This window comes from Urtica dioica, chromosome 12 (assembly GCF_054948205.1).
Source record: "Urtica dioica subsp. dioica isolate 48M chromosome 12, U.dioica_male_clone48M_v1_H2, whole genome shotgun sequence".
Taxonomy (NCBI): Eukaryota; Viridiplantae; Streptophyta; class Magnoliopsida; order Rosales; family Urticaceae; genus Urtica; species Urtica dioica.
Window position 1 is genome coordinate 18,446,700 of NC_142767.1, and position 20,286 is coordinate 18,466,985.

Here is a 20,286-nt window from a genome sequence, read left to right on the forward strand (position 1 = left end):
AATGACGAAATTATACCCTGAAATAGATAGCAGTGTCACGAATATTCTTTTTATTGACTTTTCATTGACGTTGACTATGATATTTATATATAAACACCAATTATCTTTAGTCATTCGCGCCATATATGTAATTTATTTAAAAACTAAAAAATAAACAACAGTCTCTTAATCGTGAAGAACACAGAAAGAGGCAAAGGGATAAACATCGATAGTTGATAGTCATCAAAATCGCATATTCGAACAGAGTATCCAGGATTTAGAGTTACAATTCGAACACGGAATGAAGCCATCTCTTAGAAGGTATTCGTTTTATTATTTAATTTCAATTTAAGGCTATTTTTATTTCAAAATTGAGAATTTGGAAGTTAGGGTACTGATTTAGATTTGATTCGGTTTTTCTTATATAAGAGTTAATATCAATGAAAGGGAGATTTGTGACGCTGTTATTCATTTCAGGGTATAATTTTGTCATTTTAGTTAACCAGAGGGTATAATTTCGTCATTTTAGTTAAACAGAGGGTATGAACTCGACATTTTTGAAAACCAAAGGTTAAACTCGATATTTCACTAAAACACAGGGTATAAATGTGTTATTTTCTCATTTGAGAAAGACTTTCGGGCCAAATAGACTAGTTATAGATTGTCCAAACCAAACCATCATAAATTTTATAGCTGGACAAAGATAGAGATGGACCATAAAAAATGTTGGCCCGCTTTCAATTCTACTTCATAAATCCCTATTAAATATACATCATCTATTATTCTACATGACCTCCTAGTGTATTTTTAATTCAAAATTTCGAGGCTTTATTTAATACTTGTATGCGGAAAAAGTTTATAATATATATTTAGAGAGAGATAGTCAATACACTTTAATTCAGTATTGATAATATATTGCTCCACAAAACGGTTCAATTTGGGCATGGCGTGGCAAATCAGTCTCCAATTTTAATACATACCTCGAACCATTTAAAAAGTAACTTGTATTTCTAATCGCTCAATACTTTTCTAAATATGAAAGAAAGTGCAATTATACATTTCCACACATTTCATATTCCATCCATCAAATTTGTCACATTTACTGTTTCGAGGCACTAATTAAAGATCTCCTCTTCTCGTTTATACACAGCGAGACACTAATTTCTCAAACATAAAACAAAACAAAAAAACACCTATACTGTCACTAAAATGCCTTTTTATAATCAATCAAATTAGTCAATAATCATTGGAAACAAAAGGTTCACACTTCACCGATGTTCTCTGGACTTCCACTCCATAATGGCCGAAAGAAGAGAGTAGTTGGGTATCAGAGTCTTCCCCGAGAATGGCAAGTTCGTCATCGGCGAAACCTTGTCCGTCTCGAGCCACGTCTCGATTGCCTTCCGGTCATACGTATATCCATCGCTAGCCACGCACGGGTCGCTCATCACATCCTTTGATACATCACATAAAGCCACACATTGTCTCAAAATCAAAACATAGATACTATTACTAATCAGCAATATAGTTCCCTCAAGCTCCCCCTCAAAAGTTTGAATTTTTTTTTAATTATTTCATTTTAGTTTAAATAAGAATTTGAATACACTAAAAATGATTGCTTTTAATTACAAGGGTTTGCTACATATATATCCTTATAAACATAATAAATTATTATATAGTCAATCTTTCGTTAATTTATTTTTATTAACATGATCAAATTTACGAAATACAAAAAGGGGTATATACGACATATAATTAACGAAAAGTTGATTATTTAGCTATTCACAAATTTTTTTGTACGTTTAGTTACTTAGAAATTTGTAATTACAATCATACCTTGAGAATCGGGCATATGAAGTGGCTAGGCGGCGGAGGAGGTTTAAGCCGATCAACGTCGGAAGCCGAGTCTCGGGCCTTATCCGCGGCCTCTTTCAACCGTTGCAGAGCAGGCAAAACGCGATCCCGCAAATCGGGCCTGTCGCAGCGCCTGAGCTCGGCGCAGCCCAGCCCGAGCTGAGCCAGCTCTCGGGTCTCGTCCGCGGGCCAATCCCCGGCCTCGCCGTCCAAAACCTCGGCGAGCCTTCCGTCCCCGAAGGCGGTCTCGACGGCGTGAACGAGCGCGATCGCGGGCTTGGCCGTCAGAAGCTGAAGAACGACGACTCCGAGGGCATAGACGTCGGATTCCGGCGAGACTTGGCCGGTTCGCTGGTACTCGGGATCGATGTAGCTCATCGTCCCGACCGGGTTTCCGTCCGAGTCGGAGTTCGAGTCGAGAGTGGTGGCGAGGCCGAGGTCGGCGATCTTGCTGACGAGGTTGGAGTCGAGGAGGATGTTGGAGGGCTTGAGGTCGCGGTGGACGATGGGGTCGGGATTCGAGCTGTGGAGGAACGCGAGTGCCGAGGCGACTTCGAAGGCGATTCGGAATCGGTCCGGCCATGGGATCGCGGGCGTGTTGTTCTTGCGCGAGAGACGGTCTTCTAAGCTTCCGTTCGGCATGAACTCGTAGACGAGGCAGCCGCGGTCCGGGCACGCTCCGATCAGGAGGAGCACGTGGGGGTGGTGGTATTTGCTTAGGATCTTTAGCTGAGTTTACAAAACACGAAGAAAAAAAAATTGGAGGGAAATTTTAGTCATAATTAAAACAAAAAATTAGAAATATAGCCAACTTAAACGTTTGATATTGCTAAATAGCCAATGTTTGATAAATCTTAGGTAGATAGCCATAAATGATGACGTGGCTTAATATGGCAGTGACTATTTACTTAAAAAAAAAAAACCGAAAAACCAATTTTTTTGAGCCCGTTAAGTAGTAGGTGAAAAATTAAACCAGTTTTTGTGGTTGGTTTTGACCCATCGAGAAAAATTGGTTAAAAAAAGGTTTTCTAAAAGCTACATCTTAATTAAATGTCAAGGGAAATTTTGAAGGAGAAAAAAAAAATAGACTTAACTCAGACTATCCAATTTATAATATATCTAAATAAATTTTGAAGAAACTGTAACCCCTTTGATTTTAAGAAAATAAAATCCATGTTTTGATGGTTCACTCTTCCTCAAATTCATCTCAATTAACTTAAGCCTTAATTTTTGGTTAAAGGTTAACCTTTAATTAATTTTAAAAAAAAAAAAAAACGCGATTTAACTTGACTATCCAATTTATAATATAGTTTTTAATAACCTTAAATTACCTAAAAATTGATCTCTGTTTAACCCATTTTTTTTCCCCGATTAAAATGAACTTTTAATTAAAAAAAAAAAAAATTCAAACTTCCCTCGAAAAGGCGAATTGTTGTTTTAAGAAGCAAGTTACCTCTTGGCGGAAGTGGGCGGCCTTGTGGGGGTCGTCGGAGTGGATGACTTTGACGGCGGCAGGCGTGTGGTGGAAGCTGCACTTGTACACGCTCCCGTATGCGCCCATCCCGACCTTGAGCTCCTCGGAGAAGGACGACGTGGCCCCCACGATCTCCTCCCACGAGAACTCCCGGAACCGCACCGCGGGCCCCGCCAGCGCCGCCTCCATCTTCCCCCTCTCCCTCGCGTCGTGTGCCGCCTTCGCCTCCGCCTCCGCCCTCAGCCCCGCCTCCCTCTCCGCCGACGCCCTCGCTATCCGACCCTCCCTCTTCGCCTTCTCTCTCCTCTCTCTCTCCTCCCTCACCGCCTCTCTCGCTTCCTCTTCCCGACACCTCACCTCATCCAGCTTCCTCGATTCGTCCACGAGTTGCGTGTTTAGGTTGTTGAGCTGCCATTCGAAATCGTCTTTTAGTATTTTTTTTTTTTCGAAAGAAGAAGATGATGAACTAATAAAGACTAGTCACCTTTCTCGAAGCGTCGATTGTCTCGGTTTGAGCCATGGCGTACATTCCTTTGGCGTGTCTCAGCTCTATTCTCAGCTGCTCTAGCTCAAAGTTTATGTTCACCTGTCGACATGGGGTTTCATCTTCAAAACCAATTGGCAATGTGGGATTCCTAAACGGATCTAAGGTGTACGATAATTAGAGGTTTTTAAGATAGAAGCTATTCGAAATATTTTTATACGTACCTGGTTGTCGGAGGAAGAGGTATCGGTGGCTGGATCCGATAATACGGAAGCTCGATCGGAGAACGCCGAGGTTCTGCTAGACGCGCGAGAATCCATGCTGTCCTTGCGTTCGTCGAGGTCCAGAGAGTCGAAGCGAGAGTGCTTGCGGTCCGACGAATCTCTCCTCGACTTGAAGAGGTTCTGGTTCATCATCGCGAGAGCTTGGAATCGCTGCGTCGTCAGCGAGGCGGAGCTGAAGTTCGCGCTCGAAGCAAACGAGCTACGATCTGCAACGACAAAAAAAAAACACACACATTAGAACGTTAAGTATCATGATACCATGTAAAGTATAAATGTCATTTTGTAATTTCTGATGACCTGTTTGAGAGGAAGAAGCGTAGCTGCTCGTGTCACTGACAACGGAGAACGTGTCGCTGATGTCATCGGCACCGCCGCTTCCGACGGTGCTTCCGGTATCAGAAGCATGCACGCTCGTGAGTCTCCCCTTTGAGATCGAGTAAACCGTGCAGAAACTCGGAGCTCCCTCCGAGATTTTCGATGACAGAGCACTCTTCGCCTTTCTGGAGAACATCCCTCGAGACGAGGCTCCGATCACAAGTTTTTTGATACCCGAATTCATCACCACGGAGGCGATCGCCTCAGCAATGTCCTCCGACTCGACCACCACCACATCTACCTCAACCTGAAACAAAAAAAATCAAGAATCAGATCATTGTCTTTATTCGTGATTTTTTTTTTTTTTTTTTTTTTTTTTACCTGAGCTTTTGCACACATTCTTCGGTAAGGAAGAAGCATTTCGTTCGTCTTCCACTCGATTTCCTTGGTATAAGCAGCCGATATGTCTTCCCTCACTTGCGAAACAGGAATCAGATTTCCCACTGTTATCTATTGTTTTCTGGTGCATGAAATTGAGAGGGTTTTTGGCTTACTTGGAACTCCGAGGATCCTCGAGCGGACGTGTATCAGCTTCATAATCGCGTTTCCTTCGGGGGCGAACTTGTCTAACGCCCACCGAACCACGTACTTGCTGCTCTTGTTTCCGTTGATCGCGATGCCAACGTTCAAGTAATTCGAAGTTTCGTCGATTTCCATTGTCTTTCCGCTTCTGCAATTTTACCCGAAATCACTCCCAGACGCTTAGAATTCCATAATTGGCTTATGTTGTGATGGAATTTAAGTAACAATATTAGCAAATGAACTAAAAATGGATTGAAAAGTTCCATTGAACTCTCTTAAGCAAAGTGAGAGTTGAGATAATTCCTTTGAATTCCCAAAAACAAGAGTAAAATTTTTAGGACCCCCAGCCAGAAGTGTGTTCACACCAGAAAATCTGGAATTTTCCATAAACCCAGCTCATAAAGCTTCAAACTTTGCACAGCCAAGAAATCAAATGCCTAACAGAAACAGAATTTGGAAACCAAACAGAATTTGGAAATCATGTGTGACTCAGAAGCAGAGAAAGCTCGCTAACCTTTTCAGACTTGTAGATGAAGGGAACGAAAAATATCCGAGAATGTCTTTCTATGGAGAATCATATTTCTTAGGCCATCTGTTAAATCAAAACACCGTCGCCAAAAAAACAAGTGAGCGTTCAAAGGTTTTCCGTGTGACAATGGTTTTTTTTTTTTTTTTTTTTCCCCTTTCTTTCTTAGAGGCTTTATATTTTGTTTCGTCTTTGAACAAACAAAAAAATGAGCTGAGAAAGCTGTATTGTTTGTTTGTAATTAGTAGATTGATAAAAATAATCAGTTTGTTGCGGTTATGACTTTCTTGGTTACATATTTCAATGACGTCATCACTTTATTTGTTTTTTTTAGTACTTAAATCGATTTTTCTACAATACACGCTTACTCTCATACCTGCAAGCAATATCGGTTGAAAATGTCACATCCTATTATTTATCATTTTTTTTTTTTAACTTATTCTGGAAGTTCAGAAGATTCCAAAAATCATTTGCTTAATGTAGTTAATGTATTATGGACTAATGTGGGGAATCTTACCGGGGTTTGAGACTTAAGATAGAAATTGAATGGTCTAACTAATTCTAGTTTCTTTTTTTTTTCTTCTCTAAAATAACTATTCGTTGTCTAATATGTTTTTGCAATTTTTGTTTTAAAAATCAACCAACCATTCAATTTCTCACATATGTATTAATGAATATTATTAAATTCTTAGTAAAATTGAAATCCATTGAAACATTAATATCAAGATTCTTTTTAAAAAGGCTATAGTAGTTAATATGTGCTCGATTAAACAAAAATTATAATTTTTTTTTTTTTTTTTTAAAAAGGGAAACTGATCACTTTATTCATATACCAGATTGCATGTCATACCAGTTTATTGGAAAATATATTGCTTCTTAACGGTTATTGGTTTTCATATTATCTTTAATAAAAATATATATTCTCATCTCATCAGTCTATGACTACATTAATATATACAGCTCAAATTTTATCTACAATAAAAACGACTTACTATAAGTTTTATTTTTGGGGATAATTATTGTTTAAATAAAGTAAGCCGCTTTATAAAAAAACAGCTACAAATTCATGTTCATATGCTCTCAAAGTGCGAACTTTTGACTATGTGGATGTATGAGAACATGATAACAATTAATAATTTCAACGATCAATGGAATGGAACCACGTAAACATCACTCAAATGAGCTTTTTAAGTCAAAGTTTCAAACTTCAGATAATGTGAGCTTCACATACTATTCAAACTTCAGATAATAGTTTCCCTATCACTGCCTATTCAGGAGCTGAACGAGAGAAGCTCATCATCAGGGAGAGTTAATCTGAATAAAAAGAATTATTAAGGCTAATTTGTAAATTTTTAGAAGTAATAAATGTAAATAATTTTAAAAACAGACCAAAAGTGTAAATGTTTAGAGTATAAAAATGCATTTAAAAAAAAAGGTAATAAGTGTATTTTTTATTTATTATTATTTTTTTTTTTGGGAGTGTTGGCTTGAGCCCCTCTTCGACTTTCTGAGCAAAATACTTGTAAGGACATACGTTGAATTTCTCTCACCAAAAAAGTTAAGGGGTAAACAATTAAAAACGAGAACCAGAACATTTCTTTTTATATAGAGTGTAAATTTCATAGTGGCATAATATGACAAATTTACACTGAATTGAGAGCAGTTCAATGACTCCTTTAAAAATGTCTCAAAAATGAATAGATGAATCAAAATATATGAGGATCACCCCCTTCAAGAAAAGACGTTTAATTATCTGTACGACCAAAATTCTAATAATTAGATAAATCTAAAAGAGAAGTATTTCATCTTTAAAATATATAACTTACTACTAAAACGTGAAAAAAAAACACTACAAAGTAAAAAAATTCAATAGACCTAAAATAAATTACATTAACATACATAAAAAAAAAAACATCATTCGTTCTAGTCCCATAGAGATTCAACCATACCACAACCGACTCTTTGATTTAACAAGGTTATAATCAAAATCAAATAAACTTTATTATTATTATCATTTTTGTTTTTGATGTATTCATTTTGAATTTATAACTCGAATCGGACATGCAAAATTCTTCATGTACATAATATTTCTAACATTTACATAAAGAATTAGTAACATTTCTTTCAGTTGCGGTTTATGAATTGGAACTAGATTGTCTTTGGGCAGTTTAGCTCGTTCACAGCAGAATCTCATCGAAAACTTCAATGATTTTGCTAATTTTAGCGCTAGGATGTGCCTTTATCCTCATAATTTTTTTTTTGAAGTGTGGGTTGACTTATCAAAGACTATTCATTTTGTTTATAATTATAATCGATGAAGTTTGCGATTTTCTCTTATAAAAAGAAAACATTCCCAATAATAATAATAATAATAAAAAGACTAAGTCTTGGTCGTTGATATTAAATTTATTCAACCTGGCAACATTTGTACTCTTATAAGCGTAATTAAACAATTCTAGAATCGAAAGAACAATATTCATTCCCTCTCTTCAAAGGTGGAATATCGAGGAAACATCACTACCTAATAATTATTAACGATACTTTGTTATTATTCCAAATATTCCACGAGGCTATCCATATCATACTATGCAAGTCACCGTAGTCAATCCAATAAACCGTCGGGGTCAAAAGTTAGGCAAATACGCAGATATGATAAATTCCATATGTAATCATGATACAATACTATGCGAAAAGAAAATAAATTTTAAATAATAAATATTATAGTAAATAATATAAAAAATTCATCATTCATTGTCAATGATCTTTATACAAAGCATCACTTCTTAAGAAGAATCAGCTACCCCCAAAAATATTATAGTAAATACTATAATAATAAATACTATAATAATATTATAGTAAAATATTATACAAAGCATCACTTCTTACTAAATAATAAATATTATAGTAAATACTATAAAGAATTCATCATTCATTGTCAATGATCTTTATACAAAGCATCACTTCTTAAGAAGAATCAGCTACCCCCAAAAATGATAGTATAATATAATTCATCAGAGTGATTAAGTTTTTTTTTTATTAATAGTATGTGTCTTCTCTCTTATCGTGCAATATGAGAATTTAACGGTGGTTAATTTTAATAAAAAATTTAGCTGGAAATTATTATCAGTTTAAAAAGATTTTACTTACCGAAAAAATTACTTACAAAAAAAGTTAAATGAGATGAACTGTGTTTTTAAGAGATTCGGCTAAGAGTAATCTTAATTGAAAATTCAAGGTTAAGATATATCGATTATTTCACCTTAGAGCATGTAAAAATTGCTAAAGGACAATTATTTTTACTTAATTATGAAATTGGAAATAGTTTTTTAAAACATGTGAAGTCCTCCTAAACATAGTTTTCTTTTCAGGAAAATGGAACTAAAATAGTTAAAACACTAATAATTGATGAAAATGAATGTACTAAAAAGTTATATAATGGTAATTCTATCCAATTATGTTTAGCCAACTCAAATCAATGGGATTTTATCCATGAGTTACAATGATTTTTCAACTCAAGATCTACTAATTAGATATTCTCAAACATCACGGAAATGAACGACAATAATATTATATTTACATCTTATTCCTAATGCTGGACTATTGACCTGACCTTTATAATATAACATTTGTTTGTATCTGAAAAAAAAAGCTTATAAGTAGATAACAAGAAATATGTATGTTTTATAAATTGTATTTTATGAGAATAAATTATTCATGCGTGCTTTCTTTGTAACTGTTTCGGTGACTTACCATTGACTTTTCTCACAAAAGGAATTTTCCATCACTCTTTTTAATCCAAAAGCAAAGCAGATTGGAATTACTTCATTTATATAATTCACAGAGTTGTTTATTTCATTGCGATATTTTTAGTCGAACAAATATCGGCACGTAAGTATCGACGTTGAAAAAAAAAGGTTTCCAATTCATCTAAGAAGTTCAATATTCTGAGGAACATGATCGTTATAATCATCAATGAATTCATATCACCAGAATGATGTTTATTTAGTAAAGAGTCCTATAATTATCACGTGTAGTATCAGAAATGTATCACCACAAAATCAGATAAGAGCATTAAATGTTATACAACCTACACCAACTCACATACACGCCATATAAATACGACTTTAATTTTCAGACACACACACATCGTACGCCACATCACGTGTTGAAGTTGACAGAAAATTAATCAAATGTACTACCAAAATTACATAATAATGTTTACTTTAATAATGAGTATCATTTTCGAAAATTAGCAAGCTTGGCTAATTTGCGCTGAGGCGATGAGCCTTACCGCGGAATGCCACGTCGTTGCTCGGACTATCACGAGGCCTCTGAGTTGTTGTTGGGCTTGGGTTTGGGCTTGGTCTTGGGCTTGTACGGTTTTGGCCCGCTACGAGATCGGCTTGAGCTCCACCGAGTCGGAACCCTCTTCCTCGAAATGCCGTTCCCGCCAACTGGTCGATCTGAACCGGGGAGTTTATCTGGCTCCCCTTACCCCAATAGGCCACTATTTTGTGACTGAATTTTTTTTGTTTGTTTTAAGGCTTAACTATAATTTAAGATAATAATGATTTTCATTAGTGACCGCTGATGTAAAATACCTTGTGGATTACCACCTGCATTTAACATCAACGGCCATCAATGTTCAATTTAAGAGGGAAAAATCAATATATCATGATGAATCTATTTGGTGCCATTTTATTTTGACAATTTGCTATAAAATTAGATAAAATTTACTCCAAATGAAAACCAAGTTAGATTGGGTCCTTGATCACGTTTCGGCTAGAGATAATTAGAACTAATAAATTTGTAATATAATTAAGGGTTGTCTAAACTTAATTAAATAATCAAAATTTACAAAAAAAAAAATGTGAGGGAAATTCTTTTTCTTCTGTCAATAAATTTATTTACAGAGCTATGTCAAAAAATTCAGAAACATTGTCAAAAAATTTCAATAACACTGAGCCATATCAAATATTTTATTAAAAAAAAAAAAAAACTAAATGTTAGTTGTTTTGTTTGTTAATCAATTAGTAAAATAGCTGAGAAGATAAATTTTGTTTCGGAGACAAAGGATACACCAAATAAGGAGTCTTGAGAAAGTTGTTTCCACCAGAGAGAGGATAAAGAACAGATAGAAAGTAGTAAATATGGCCTGCAACAATGCCTAGAATAGCTGGCTTTAAACGGTTCCCTATCAGCAAATCCACAGCAAGCATTGTCCATGGCAGATAAAACCCCTGTCTCACCATCCAAACACTATTAGACCAACCTACAAAATAAATTAAATCAATGCCTATAATTTTAAATATACCCTAAACGAAACGAGGCCGAAAAAGTTGATACGCGCGTTGGGGAATTCGCGGCCCCATATGTAGATGATCATGAAAACCAATGAAGCTCCCATGAACGGCGACCGGAGAAACGGGACACCAGCCATAACCTTGTACAGAGATTACAAAAAAATTAAAAAAAAAATGACCGGCTAAGATTTCTTGGTACATAAGTAACTTGGTTTAAAAAAAAATTCTTTTCATTACCAGAAGTGAAAGGGCTCCAAAGATGAACATCCAAACATAATCTGCTGTTCTCTTGTCAAAAGTTGATCTCTCTAGTGACACACCATATTTAGCTCTAAAAAAATATAATATTACAATTGAACCTAAATTATAAGAAATCAAGTGAAATTGAGAGAGAGAAATCAAGCCTCCTCACATTATTAAGAGATTAAAACCGAACGGCAACGAAAATGGACCAAGAAAAAAAAAATTGGTGATGAGCCTCCAAACCTGAAAAGATAAATTTAGCAAAAAGTGTGACAATATATAGAACGAAAAACACTCATGATTTAATTTGGTGACTAGGATATTTGATGTACCTGAAACTTCTTAATGACAAGGCTGTAATCAAGTGCAATGTTCATAGGATCATATAGCTGAAGATGGAAAGCTGAAGTGGTCAATAAACAAGCCACTCCATAGAATTTGCTCACTGGTGGCAGAGAGTGATAATATCTAAAATAACATGTCAAAAAAAGAAAATAAAAATCTCAAAACCAGATTTCAAGACCCAATAATTGTTGCAAGCACAAAACAACAAATATATAATCAAAGAGAAGTAAATACATGAAGCATAATATAATAATTATATTAAAAAAAAAGTTATGTGTTTTAAGGATCAACGAACTCTGATGGTGTAGACATTGCAAGATGATAGCCAACAATACTTGTTTGTTTTAGCTCTGAGAGTTTAATTTTTTGAGGCTCAAACAATTCATTGGCTTTTGATTCCAAGTTAAGAGTATGCTTATTTAGTCTTTGCAACTTACTGTTTCTTCATAAATTGACGAGCATTGACTTTGAATTTGCCATTATTCCAAGTCGTCGGCTTTGAATTTGCCATTATTCCAAGTCGTCGGCTACAATGCTATTCTTGATTTGTCCCACCACCACGTAACGTTTTCCACAGAAGTCTGTCAAACTTAAAGAGTTAAATAGAATCTCCATTAGTTTTATTTCTTTTAAGCATAACTAATGATTCATTCCGGAAAGAAAAAAATTGAAAGAATAAGTTATTCGAACAATTGTTAGGATATCTACCCAAGTAGTCACTATAAACTAATAATTCTACTCGAGTGAGGTTGTGGATTTAAATTTATAACAAACTAGAGAATATTTCAATAACTAGTATAAAATAGTTAAATAATATAATAATTCCTGAATTACTCTTTTGTTTTACAAATTAAAGATTTTTTTTAACCAATACACTCTAAAATTACCCACAATTGTAACACTTGTAAATAACCCACCACACCACCATAACAAATCCCAAAAAAAAACTCTCTCTCTCTCTCTCTCTCTCTCTCTCTCTCTCTCTCTCTATATATATATATATATATATATATATATTCATTGTATTTCATATTTATATGACCTATCTTTTTTAGTAAGTTATCAGAAGATAATTCTTATAACTATGTCTTGTCATTTAAGTGATTCATGTCCTCAAAGACAAGTATATTTCATACGTAATACAGTTTAAAATAATTCATATTTGAAGTTTCCACAAATTTTCTAAATCTCTCGCTAGATTTCTTGGTTTCAAAATCACAGATGAATGTACGCTATATTCCACTTATGTATTTTTATCTAACCTTTATTCATCTTATAATATCACCAATAGATCCTTTGAGGATGTGAGCGTCACTAGTAGATACTAGATATCTCAATTTCAATTTCTAGCGCTGCACTTGTTGTGTTATGCACACGAGAGGTCATGGCGCGGAGTTCGGCCTCCGTTGACGCAAGTGCAGCTCGAATTTGTTTTAGTTCACAGTTTCGGTCACTAGTTGAACAATTATCTTAATCACGAATTACATATAGCTTTGTACAAATAACATAACTAAGTTCGATGCCGTAATACAATACAATGAAGGAAGAACAATGAAGTGCGTGCTTATTCATGGAAAACGCCCGAGTTCACCGATGATGTTGTGAAGGAAGATCCAAGTCGTTATTCTACAGGTAATATAAATTAAATGTGCTTAAATTCGCAAATAAAATATGTTAAATTATTAAAAGAAAAAAAATAGCTAATCATTGAAAGTAACAGGTAGCTCATAAGAAGTATATATTAGGCAGCATTTTGAGAGCAAGGATGAATTGAAAAAACATATCCACTTGTACGCTATGAAACATAATTTCAAATTTAGAGTGAAATATTCTTCGAAAAGGAGATGGTATATTCTATGCAAAGATGAGAAATGCACGTGGGAGTTGAGGGATGTCGTGAAATAGTCTGATATGTGGGAGATTACGTCTTACGAGAGTAGACACTCTTGTTCGCGTGTGGTTCGAACAGAGGGCCATCGAGCAGTTTCCATTGGCCGTTGGTCATGTATTTAAATATAAGTATTCCATTAGCTCTATGGCGGAGTATTCGGTGCATAACGTCAGAGAAGAAGTCAATACAAGATGTGGTGTTAACATATCGTATTTGAAGGCTTGGAGATTCAAAGAGAAAGTTATTGGGTACGTATGGAGTACATTGGAACAATCCTATCAGAAGTTACCGTCTTGGCTATACATATTGCAGCAAAAGAATTATGGGACTTTGACTGACTTTGTAAGAGATGGCGGTAAATTCAAATACGCTTTTTTTTCTATTGGGGCATGCCGTAAAGGGTTTGAATCAAGTTAGTTGGTCATATCATTGGACAGTGCATTTCCGAAGACAAAATATAGTGGATAATTGCTGTGCGCAATTGCAATGAATGCGGATTCACAATTATATTCACTTGCATTTTGGGTTGTAGACAACGAGTGTCATGATTCCTGGATTTGGATTTTGAGGAAATTGAGAGAAGCTAACGGTGAAGACGTACCAGATTTGGCGTTCATATCCAATCGACATGTTAGCATCATACATGGTGTCGAACTTGTGTTCTCTGGAATCCCTCATGGAGCATGTTACCATCATTTACAACTGAATGTCCAACATAAGTTCAAGACTGATCATTGTCGCTATGAAGTGTACGACGCTGCTTATGCCTTCAGTAGAACAACATTTGAAGTTAGCTTTAGATAGTTGAGACGGAAAGATGTCGAGATGACAAAGTATCTCAAAGAAGTGGGTTTTGATTAGTGGACCAGACCGTTATTTCCTTAAAAAGGATAAAACTCTACAACTGTGGTTGTCGATATGAATTTTTTTCTTAATTTTATAACTTTGTTAATTATATAAAAGTTGCTCTTTTTTTTTTTTTATAGATACGACATAATGGCAAGCAACAATGCAGAAAGCTTCAACAATAAAATGAAAAGAGATCACTCCAAACTTAGTTTTTCAATCGAGAAGAGATCACTCACAAATTGAATACAAAATTGACACCAACGTGGAAAAGTGATCTCACAAATCTAAATAACAAGGCATAATACGTCAATGTGTATGGAGCTGGTCTATATGAGTGTGTCATGTAAAAGACGTAATAGGTGATTTTGATGGCGACTTGATGACGAAGACATGCACTTGCGGACTACCACAACAACTTGATAACTTGTGCAAGCATGCCATCGCATCTGCCCAAAATCGAGTAGTCGACGTTTATTATGCAATCAATTCTATTTGAAGGAGACTTGGATTGAAATGTACAAGAAAGCCATATATCCAGTTGGGATTGTCTGTTCGACTATCCATGTGAAAGGATGAAGTTCAAATCGGCCGTCGGCTAGCTCTCGATTGCCCTTGGATGCTTGCTAAACAAACCACTCTTGACCATAGCCTTAGGTAGAGCTCGACTCCAATTCTAAACGATTACAAAAAAAGTCAGAAACTAACTAAATACAATGAGTTAATAAATTGAAGTTATACTTTTACGCACCTCTATCAACTCCTTGAAAGCGTCTTGATAACTGCGATGCTCGACGAGGTCCTTCTGACTGTCCAGGACAGTAGTCCATTCTTCTAAGTTGACTTTGAAGGTGAACCAGTGAAAGCTAACGAAGTTTATTACGAACAATTATAGTCGCCAGGACCGGTCAAATGATTGTCGAGGCCTTAAGCGAAACATTAAAATTTATCATGCTTATTAACTATAATTTATAATAATTAATTCACAAACCATATATTTTATTTTTTCAATCCAGATTTATATCTTCATTCTTTTGAATCTCATAATTCTACACAACAAAAGTTGATGGATGACAGTAATTAGTTGTAAATAAAAGTTAATGTATTAGTAGCTAATTAATAGGTCTAAATAATCGTATATACATTACAGACTAAAAGGGCAAAATTGAAAAGTCCAAATCAACAACTAGATATCACCTCACCGAAACGATTATTTACTTAAAATATATATATAAAAAAAATAGCTATTTAGCAATTCTCTTAGTTTTGGTGGCATAGATATTGTTATTACCCATGATTTAATATGTTTTATAGTTCATAAACATATTAACAGCTAGTTATTGTTATCTAGACGATTGATATAGGAAATTGAGAAAATTTAATATTCTTTTATAATTGATTCATATACACACATAGACGAACACATAAGTTCGTGGATGTATCTTCACAGAATATTCGTACTCGTCATGAGGACTAGATAAAAAATTTAAAAAAAAAATAAATAAAAAAAAAGAGAAGAAGAAGAAGTTTAAAATTTTACGATGGCGAAACTTAATCGACAAGGTACTCTACAAGTGTTTGAATGCATACAACATAGTTGGCATAATGAAAGACGTGATGTACTCGTAGAGTTAAGGAATATAATAATATGATAATTTGATAACTACAAGCTTATCAAATTATTAACTATAAATTTATAAGTATATCACTAATTAAACTAATTTAAAAATGTTTTAAAACCTAAAAACTTACACTCAGTAACACAATTGGATTTAAGTAAAGAGAAAAAATAAGTATATGAGTTGGTTAAGTAAAGGCTGAGAGGCTCTCATGCTACACTTGAGGACCGGTGGCGAACAAGGTTACAAGGCCTCGACACACTTGAGCCGATAGTTGGTGAGCTTCAAAGATCTCTCCATCCAAATTCCACACGCTTTCTTTTCCACTCGAAGTGAACGTAAATGCCAGAGTCTGTGGCCAAACACATCAAGTAACAAAAATTAACCAAACGTTATTTATTTCTGAAGAAAAAAAATGAAACTAGATGGGTATGTTTAGAGCCTGGAAAATCTGAAGGAAAGACAACGAGAATCCATTGTATATTCACTACGTCGATTTAGGAAAATTCGAGGAAAATAAAATTTAGGAGAAGGTTTAAAGCTAAAATTGAAATTTTATGTTCCTGGGAAAAATTGTAGAAATTGAATATTTAAGTGAATTTGCACGTATCGAAAATAAAAAAAACTTGGGATTTGATTCTGTTTCCCTCAAAATTTCCTTAAACATATTCATTTTCCTTAAAATTCCTTCGTATTTTCATATTCCATCATTAAATCCAGGTTACGAACATAGCCAAGGAGCAAAGAAGTAACAAAAACCTTGTAATGTTCCACAAATTTGAAATCCAGTGGTTTTCCGCCTTTTTGAGCAAGCTGAGTCAGATGCCTGAAACTCATATGGAAAGAAACACAACATCAGAACCCGAAGCTTTCTGCTTCAATAATTAGGCTATGTTTGAAACCTAGAAGATGCAAATGAAAATTAATTGCATTTTTCTTGCTTTGTTTGATTAAAAGAAAATTTGAGAAAGAGTATATAACTATAACCATGTATATGAAATTTCATTTTCCCTATTCCGCACTGGTGTGATTTTTTCTTTTCCTTCTCTTCCTTAATTTTCAATTTTCCATCATTTTTCTTTCCTATCAATTTTCAAACATATCCAATCCAAACAACAATTGCAAATTTAATCAATTTTCCTAAACCATTTTCATTTTCCTTTGGAACCAGCAAAAAAAAATAAAGGTTCCGTAAATATTACCATAAATATAAAGCATGAGGACAATCTTTGATCAAAATCAGATCTAAGAGACCGTCGGAAAGATGAGCGTCGGCAACTAGACCGTCCGGCGCTCTTTTGTTTCGGCACGAGATAATGGCAGCGCCAACGCTGATATAACGCCCATTCGATTTCGCCCACTTATTTCCTTCCGGGCCGTGCCGGCTCGCCTTTGAACTACAAACCTCGCAATTCGCACGGCAGATCACCCTTTCGGGCGTGCTCGGGCTACAAGATTCTTGCTTTCTTTCTTCACTTTTCACTTCTAGATATGAGATTTCTGCCTCGTACGACCTTCGATAACGAGGAGGGAAAAACAGGTCGATTAAAAAAAAAAGGAATACGAGGTGAATAAGAATCATATGAATACTATTTTCACCTGTGCATTAGAAACACCTTTGTTCCTGCATAATCATAACGTTTGGGTCCCATCCACCGCAACTTTTCACTTTCCGTGATGACATCTCCGTAAAAACCATACCTAGAAAAAAGTGCGTGGCCAAAAAGCTTTAGAAGAGATACACTTGAAGTAGTGAATAAAGAAACAGAGACTAAAGAACGATCCTGTAACCCTCGCCAGGACGATTGTGAAAGGATAAAATAAAATAAAATCCAATACTGAAACAATTACTTAGACATTGGCACGCCAGCTCCGATATCGCGCACTACAAGAAGATTTCTTTTTATTCGATGAAATTATGAATCACTCTTGGAAGCATCGGTGGTTATTTCTCATCATTTGGAAATGTTGATTCAACAAATGTCGGGATATATAATTACCCTTAATAGAGATGGAAAGCGAGATTGTAGCTGGAAAACATTACCCGATCATTAAGAAAATCCTTTGAGATATGTAAGGATAGAGTGAGAAAATACCCGGCAAAAGAAGCTGCGTAACGTATGGAAGGTTCAACTTTCGATGCGGAAGTTAGTTTCCATCTCACAACTTGAGCAAGATCCAGACTCACCTTCTTGCCCAGGACTATGTGCAACGCAGATGTCACTGGATCTCGAGCTCCGGTGGTACTGCAACGACACAAAATAAAAAAGAAATTCCATGAAGATTCAAATTCGAGATATATTTATTAAAATGAAAGCCTCATCAGAAAATAAATAAGTAAAAGTCCAAGCAACAAGTCTATAGCTAAATTGGAATAAGTTAAGACCAAGATATATATACCACATCACAACAGCGTCGGTTGAACCTGCAGGGATGATTCCAAATCTGAACCGTTCATTTGGGATGAGGAATTCATGATCTGGTTCTGCCAGATTTTAAGGAAGTGAAAGAAGAAAACATTAGCTACTAAAATTATAGCTTAAATTGCATATTGCAAGACAAGAGATTCATCTAACCTTTGCTGCACGAAGCATCTCCGTTTCCTGTGATTTCACATGTATCAACTCATATAATGAGATCCACGAGAATGGAAAATAAACAACTAAATTTACAGAGCAAAGTGCAAGAAGAGAGTCGTTACCAACATGACTGGTGCTAGGACGAGGAAAAGTTTCGACAGCTGTCTCATTCAAGCCATGAACAAAGTCCGAAGGAGCAGGTGGATAAGGAGTTTTATGCCTATTTTTAAGGAACCCATTTATGATTTCATTGAAAAACCCATCACCACCCTGGAACGATAATTAAAAAAGAAGAAAATATATCACGATACCATTGGAACCTGAGGATCAAGCTCGATCACATCGACAAGGCACGAGGAATAGAGCAACTCATTAATCCGTGGAAATATTAAAAATAAAAATAAAATAAAAAGCCGAGAAAACTTATAAAGAAAGATTATTACTTACGACAGCGACAACTCCATCGTATGAATCGAGTTCCTTGTTCGACAAAGACTCCATAACATCGAAGCCATGCCCTGCCCGCTCTGTAACAATCACCTAACCAGAGACAAAACAACGTTAACACTATCCTATAATATCCGACCCTTTTTTTTTCGAAGCAAGGGAAGGGTTTTAGTACCTTTGTTTTCACTTCAGCGCTTGAGAAAATAGGAGCCAAGGATGCCCATATTTTGCACCCATTGCCCTTCCCACTCCTCGGATGAACAAACACCTTAGTAGTCGAACAAAAACATTTTAAAAACAAACATACTTTTTACGTTTTGCCGTAATGAGAACTTACCATAAGATTTTTCGGCCGGCCTTCTTCAAGTTCAAGATAACCCCGAACCCGATTCACCCACGCCTCACACGTTTTCCAATCCCTATGGCCGAACGTGAACTCAGCGAGGACCCACACGCAAGGCTGAGCCTTCGATCTTTTGAAACCGTGCACTGTAAAGCGGTACATCTGCATCGGTGTAAAGGCAATATGAAGAGTACAAATCAAAACATCATAGTCGAGGAATAGAACAAACCTGAAAGCTTTCGCGGTTGGGACGGGTCGATCCGTGAATTATGCCGTGGTTGATAAACTCGGCAGCGTATATATCGGAGAACTTGATCTCGGTTACGTTCACACTCTTTGTAAACATTTTGATGGTGTCCCAATGGGTTAAACGATCATTCTGTTCCATCAACATTGATATGAGTTAAAAACATTCAAATTTCCCTCTTATTTTGCTCATTGACATATAAAACTATGAGACACACACTTTATGATCTTTTTGAAGCACTAACAACCGTAAAGTAAGAGAATCGGAGAATCGGAAACTGAATATAAGATATTTGGAGGGCGTGAATTCGGGAAAGAGAAAAACTCACATTTGGCGATGATTTGACCGAATTCCAAGACAACCCATCTGAGTTAGAGGTGAGAACAACCTCGCCAACATGTTCCAATAAGAGGGTCGAACTCTGTGGCAAGGGTTGACCGTCAATCTGATCGTCCCCGTCGCGTTCCATTTCTCTGTCGGAGTTTGCTTCGATATTACGGTAAAGCCCGAGTCTTTTTGGCAAATCTCACTCCATCGTGCACTTGATCAGGAAATATGTCCGTGATATGATCGTTAATCTGTTTGGTTTAGAGGTTTGTCAAAGTAATAGTTCCTTTTTTTCAATTGGGGACTGGGACAAAGTAATAGCCCCCAAAACTCCTCTATTTTTAGCCAGTTACAAAAAAACTTCAAATTCGCCAAAATGACAGTCTAACTGAAATTTGGCTTGATGTAGATTTTTTTTAAAATTAATTACTGTTGTTAGTGTTTATAATTTTATTTAGTTTTTTTTTTTTCATCACTCCATAAATTTCAAACGGAAATCCTCTTTGGCACGGGTCACGATCACTCACGATCCACTCACATTTTGACACGTGGCAGCACAGTGCCACGTGTCAAAATGTGAGTGGATCGTGAGGTGGTC

At 35.7% G+C, this 20,286-nt stretch overlaps 3 protein-coding genes across 4 annotated transcripts; all 3 read right to left on the reverse strand.

The window, feature by feature from the left end:
• Positions 1 to 1,015: 1,015 nt before the first annotated feature.
• LOC149379862 (U-box domain-containing protein 35-like) lies at positions 1,016 to 5,737 on the reverse strand. Its single transcript, XM_089603755.1, has 9 exons — positions 5,487 to 5,737; positions 4,945 to 5,120; positions 4,772 to 4,866; positions 4,373 to 4,697; positions 4,016 to 4,281; positions 3,792 to 3,893; positions 3,287 to 3,715; positions 1,816 to 2,562; positions 1,016 to 1,433 (listed from the first exon to the last, which is right to left on the reverse strand). Exons 2-9 carry the CDS (start codon positions 5,105 to 5,107, stop codon positions 1,248 to 1,250), a joined length of 2,313 nt encoding a protein of 770 aa, XP_089459881.1. The 5' UTR covers positions 5,108 to 5,120; positions 5,487 to 5,737; the 3' UTR covers positions 1,016 to 1,247.
• A 3,726-nt stretch (positions 5,738 to 9,463) lies between these two features.
• Positions 9,464 to 11,940, reverse strand: LOC149379863 (derlin-1.1-like). 2 transcript variants are annotated; one of them, XM_089603243.1, is made up of 7 exons: positions 11,827 to 11,940; positions 11,377 to 11,512; positions 11,214 to 11,287; positions 11,039 to 11,132; positions 10,813 to 10,941; positions 10,578 to 10,738; positions 9,464 to 10,016 (listed from the first exon to the last, which is right to left on the reverse strand). In XM_089603243.1, exons 1-7 carry the CDS (start codon positions 11,898 to 11,900, stop codon positions 9,761 to 9,763), a joined length of 924 nt encoding a protein of 307 aa, XP_089459369.1. In that variant the 5' UTR covers positions 11,901 to 11,940; the 3' UTR covers positions 9,464 to 9,760. The 2 variants fall into 2 exon arrangements, with proteins under 2 accessions (XP_089459369.1, XP_089459370.1); XM_089603244.1 differs by lacking the exon at positions 11,827 to 11,940 and adding an exon at positions 11,685 to 11,782.
• A 3,733-nt stretch (positions 11,941 to 15,673) lies between these two features.
• ACD5 (Diacylglycerol kinase family protein) lies at positions 15,674 to 20,170 on the reverse strand. Its single transcript, XM_089602244.1, has 13 exons — positions 19,690 to 20,170; positions 19,344 to 19,493; positions 19,109 to 19,276; positions 18,947 to 19,039; positions 18,772 to 18,864; positions 18,447 to 18,594; positions 18,322 to 18,348; positions 18,146 to 18,230; positions 17,842 to 17,991; positions 17,345 to 17,446; positions 16,948 to 17,259; positions 16,505 to 16,571; positions 15,674 to 16,097 (listed from the first exon to the last, which is right to left on the reverse strand). The coding sequence occupies exons 1-13, from the start codon at positions 19,828 to 19,830 to the stop codon at positions 15,960 to 15,962; spliced, it is 1,674 nt and encodes a 557-aa protein (XP_089458370.1). The 5' UTR covers positions 19,831 to 20,170; the 3' UTR covers positions 15,674 to 15,959.
• Positions 20,171 to 20,286: the final 116 nt, after the last annotated feature.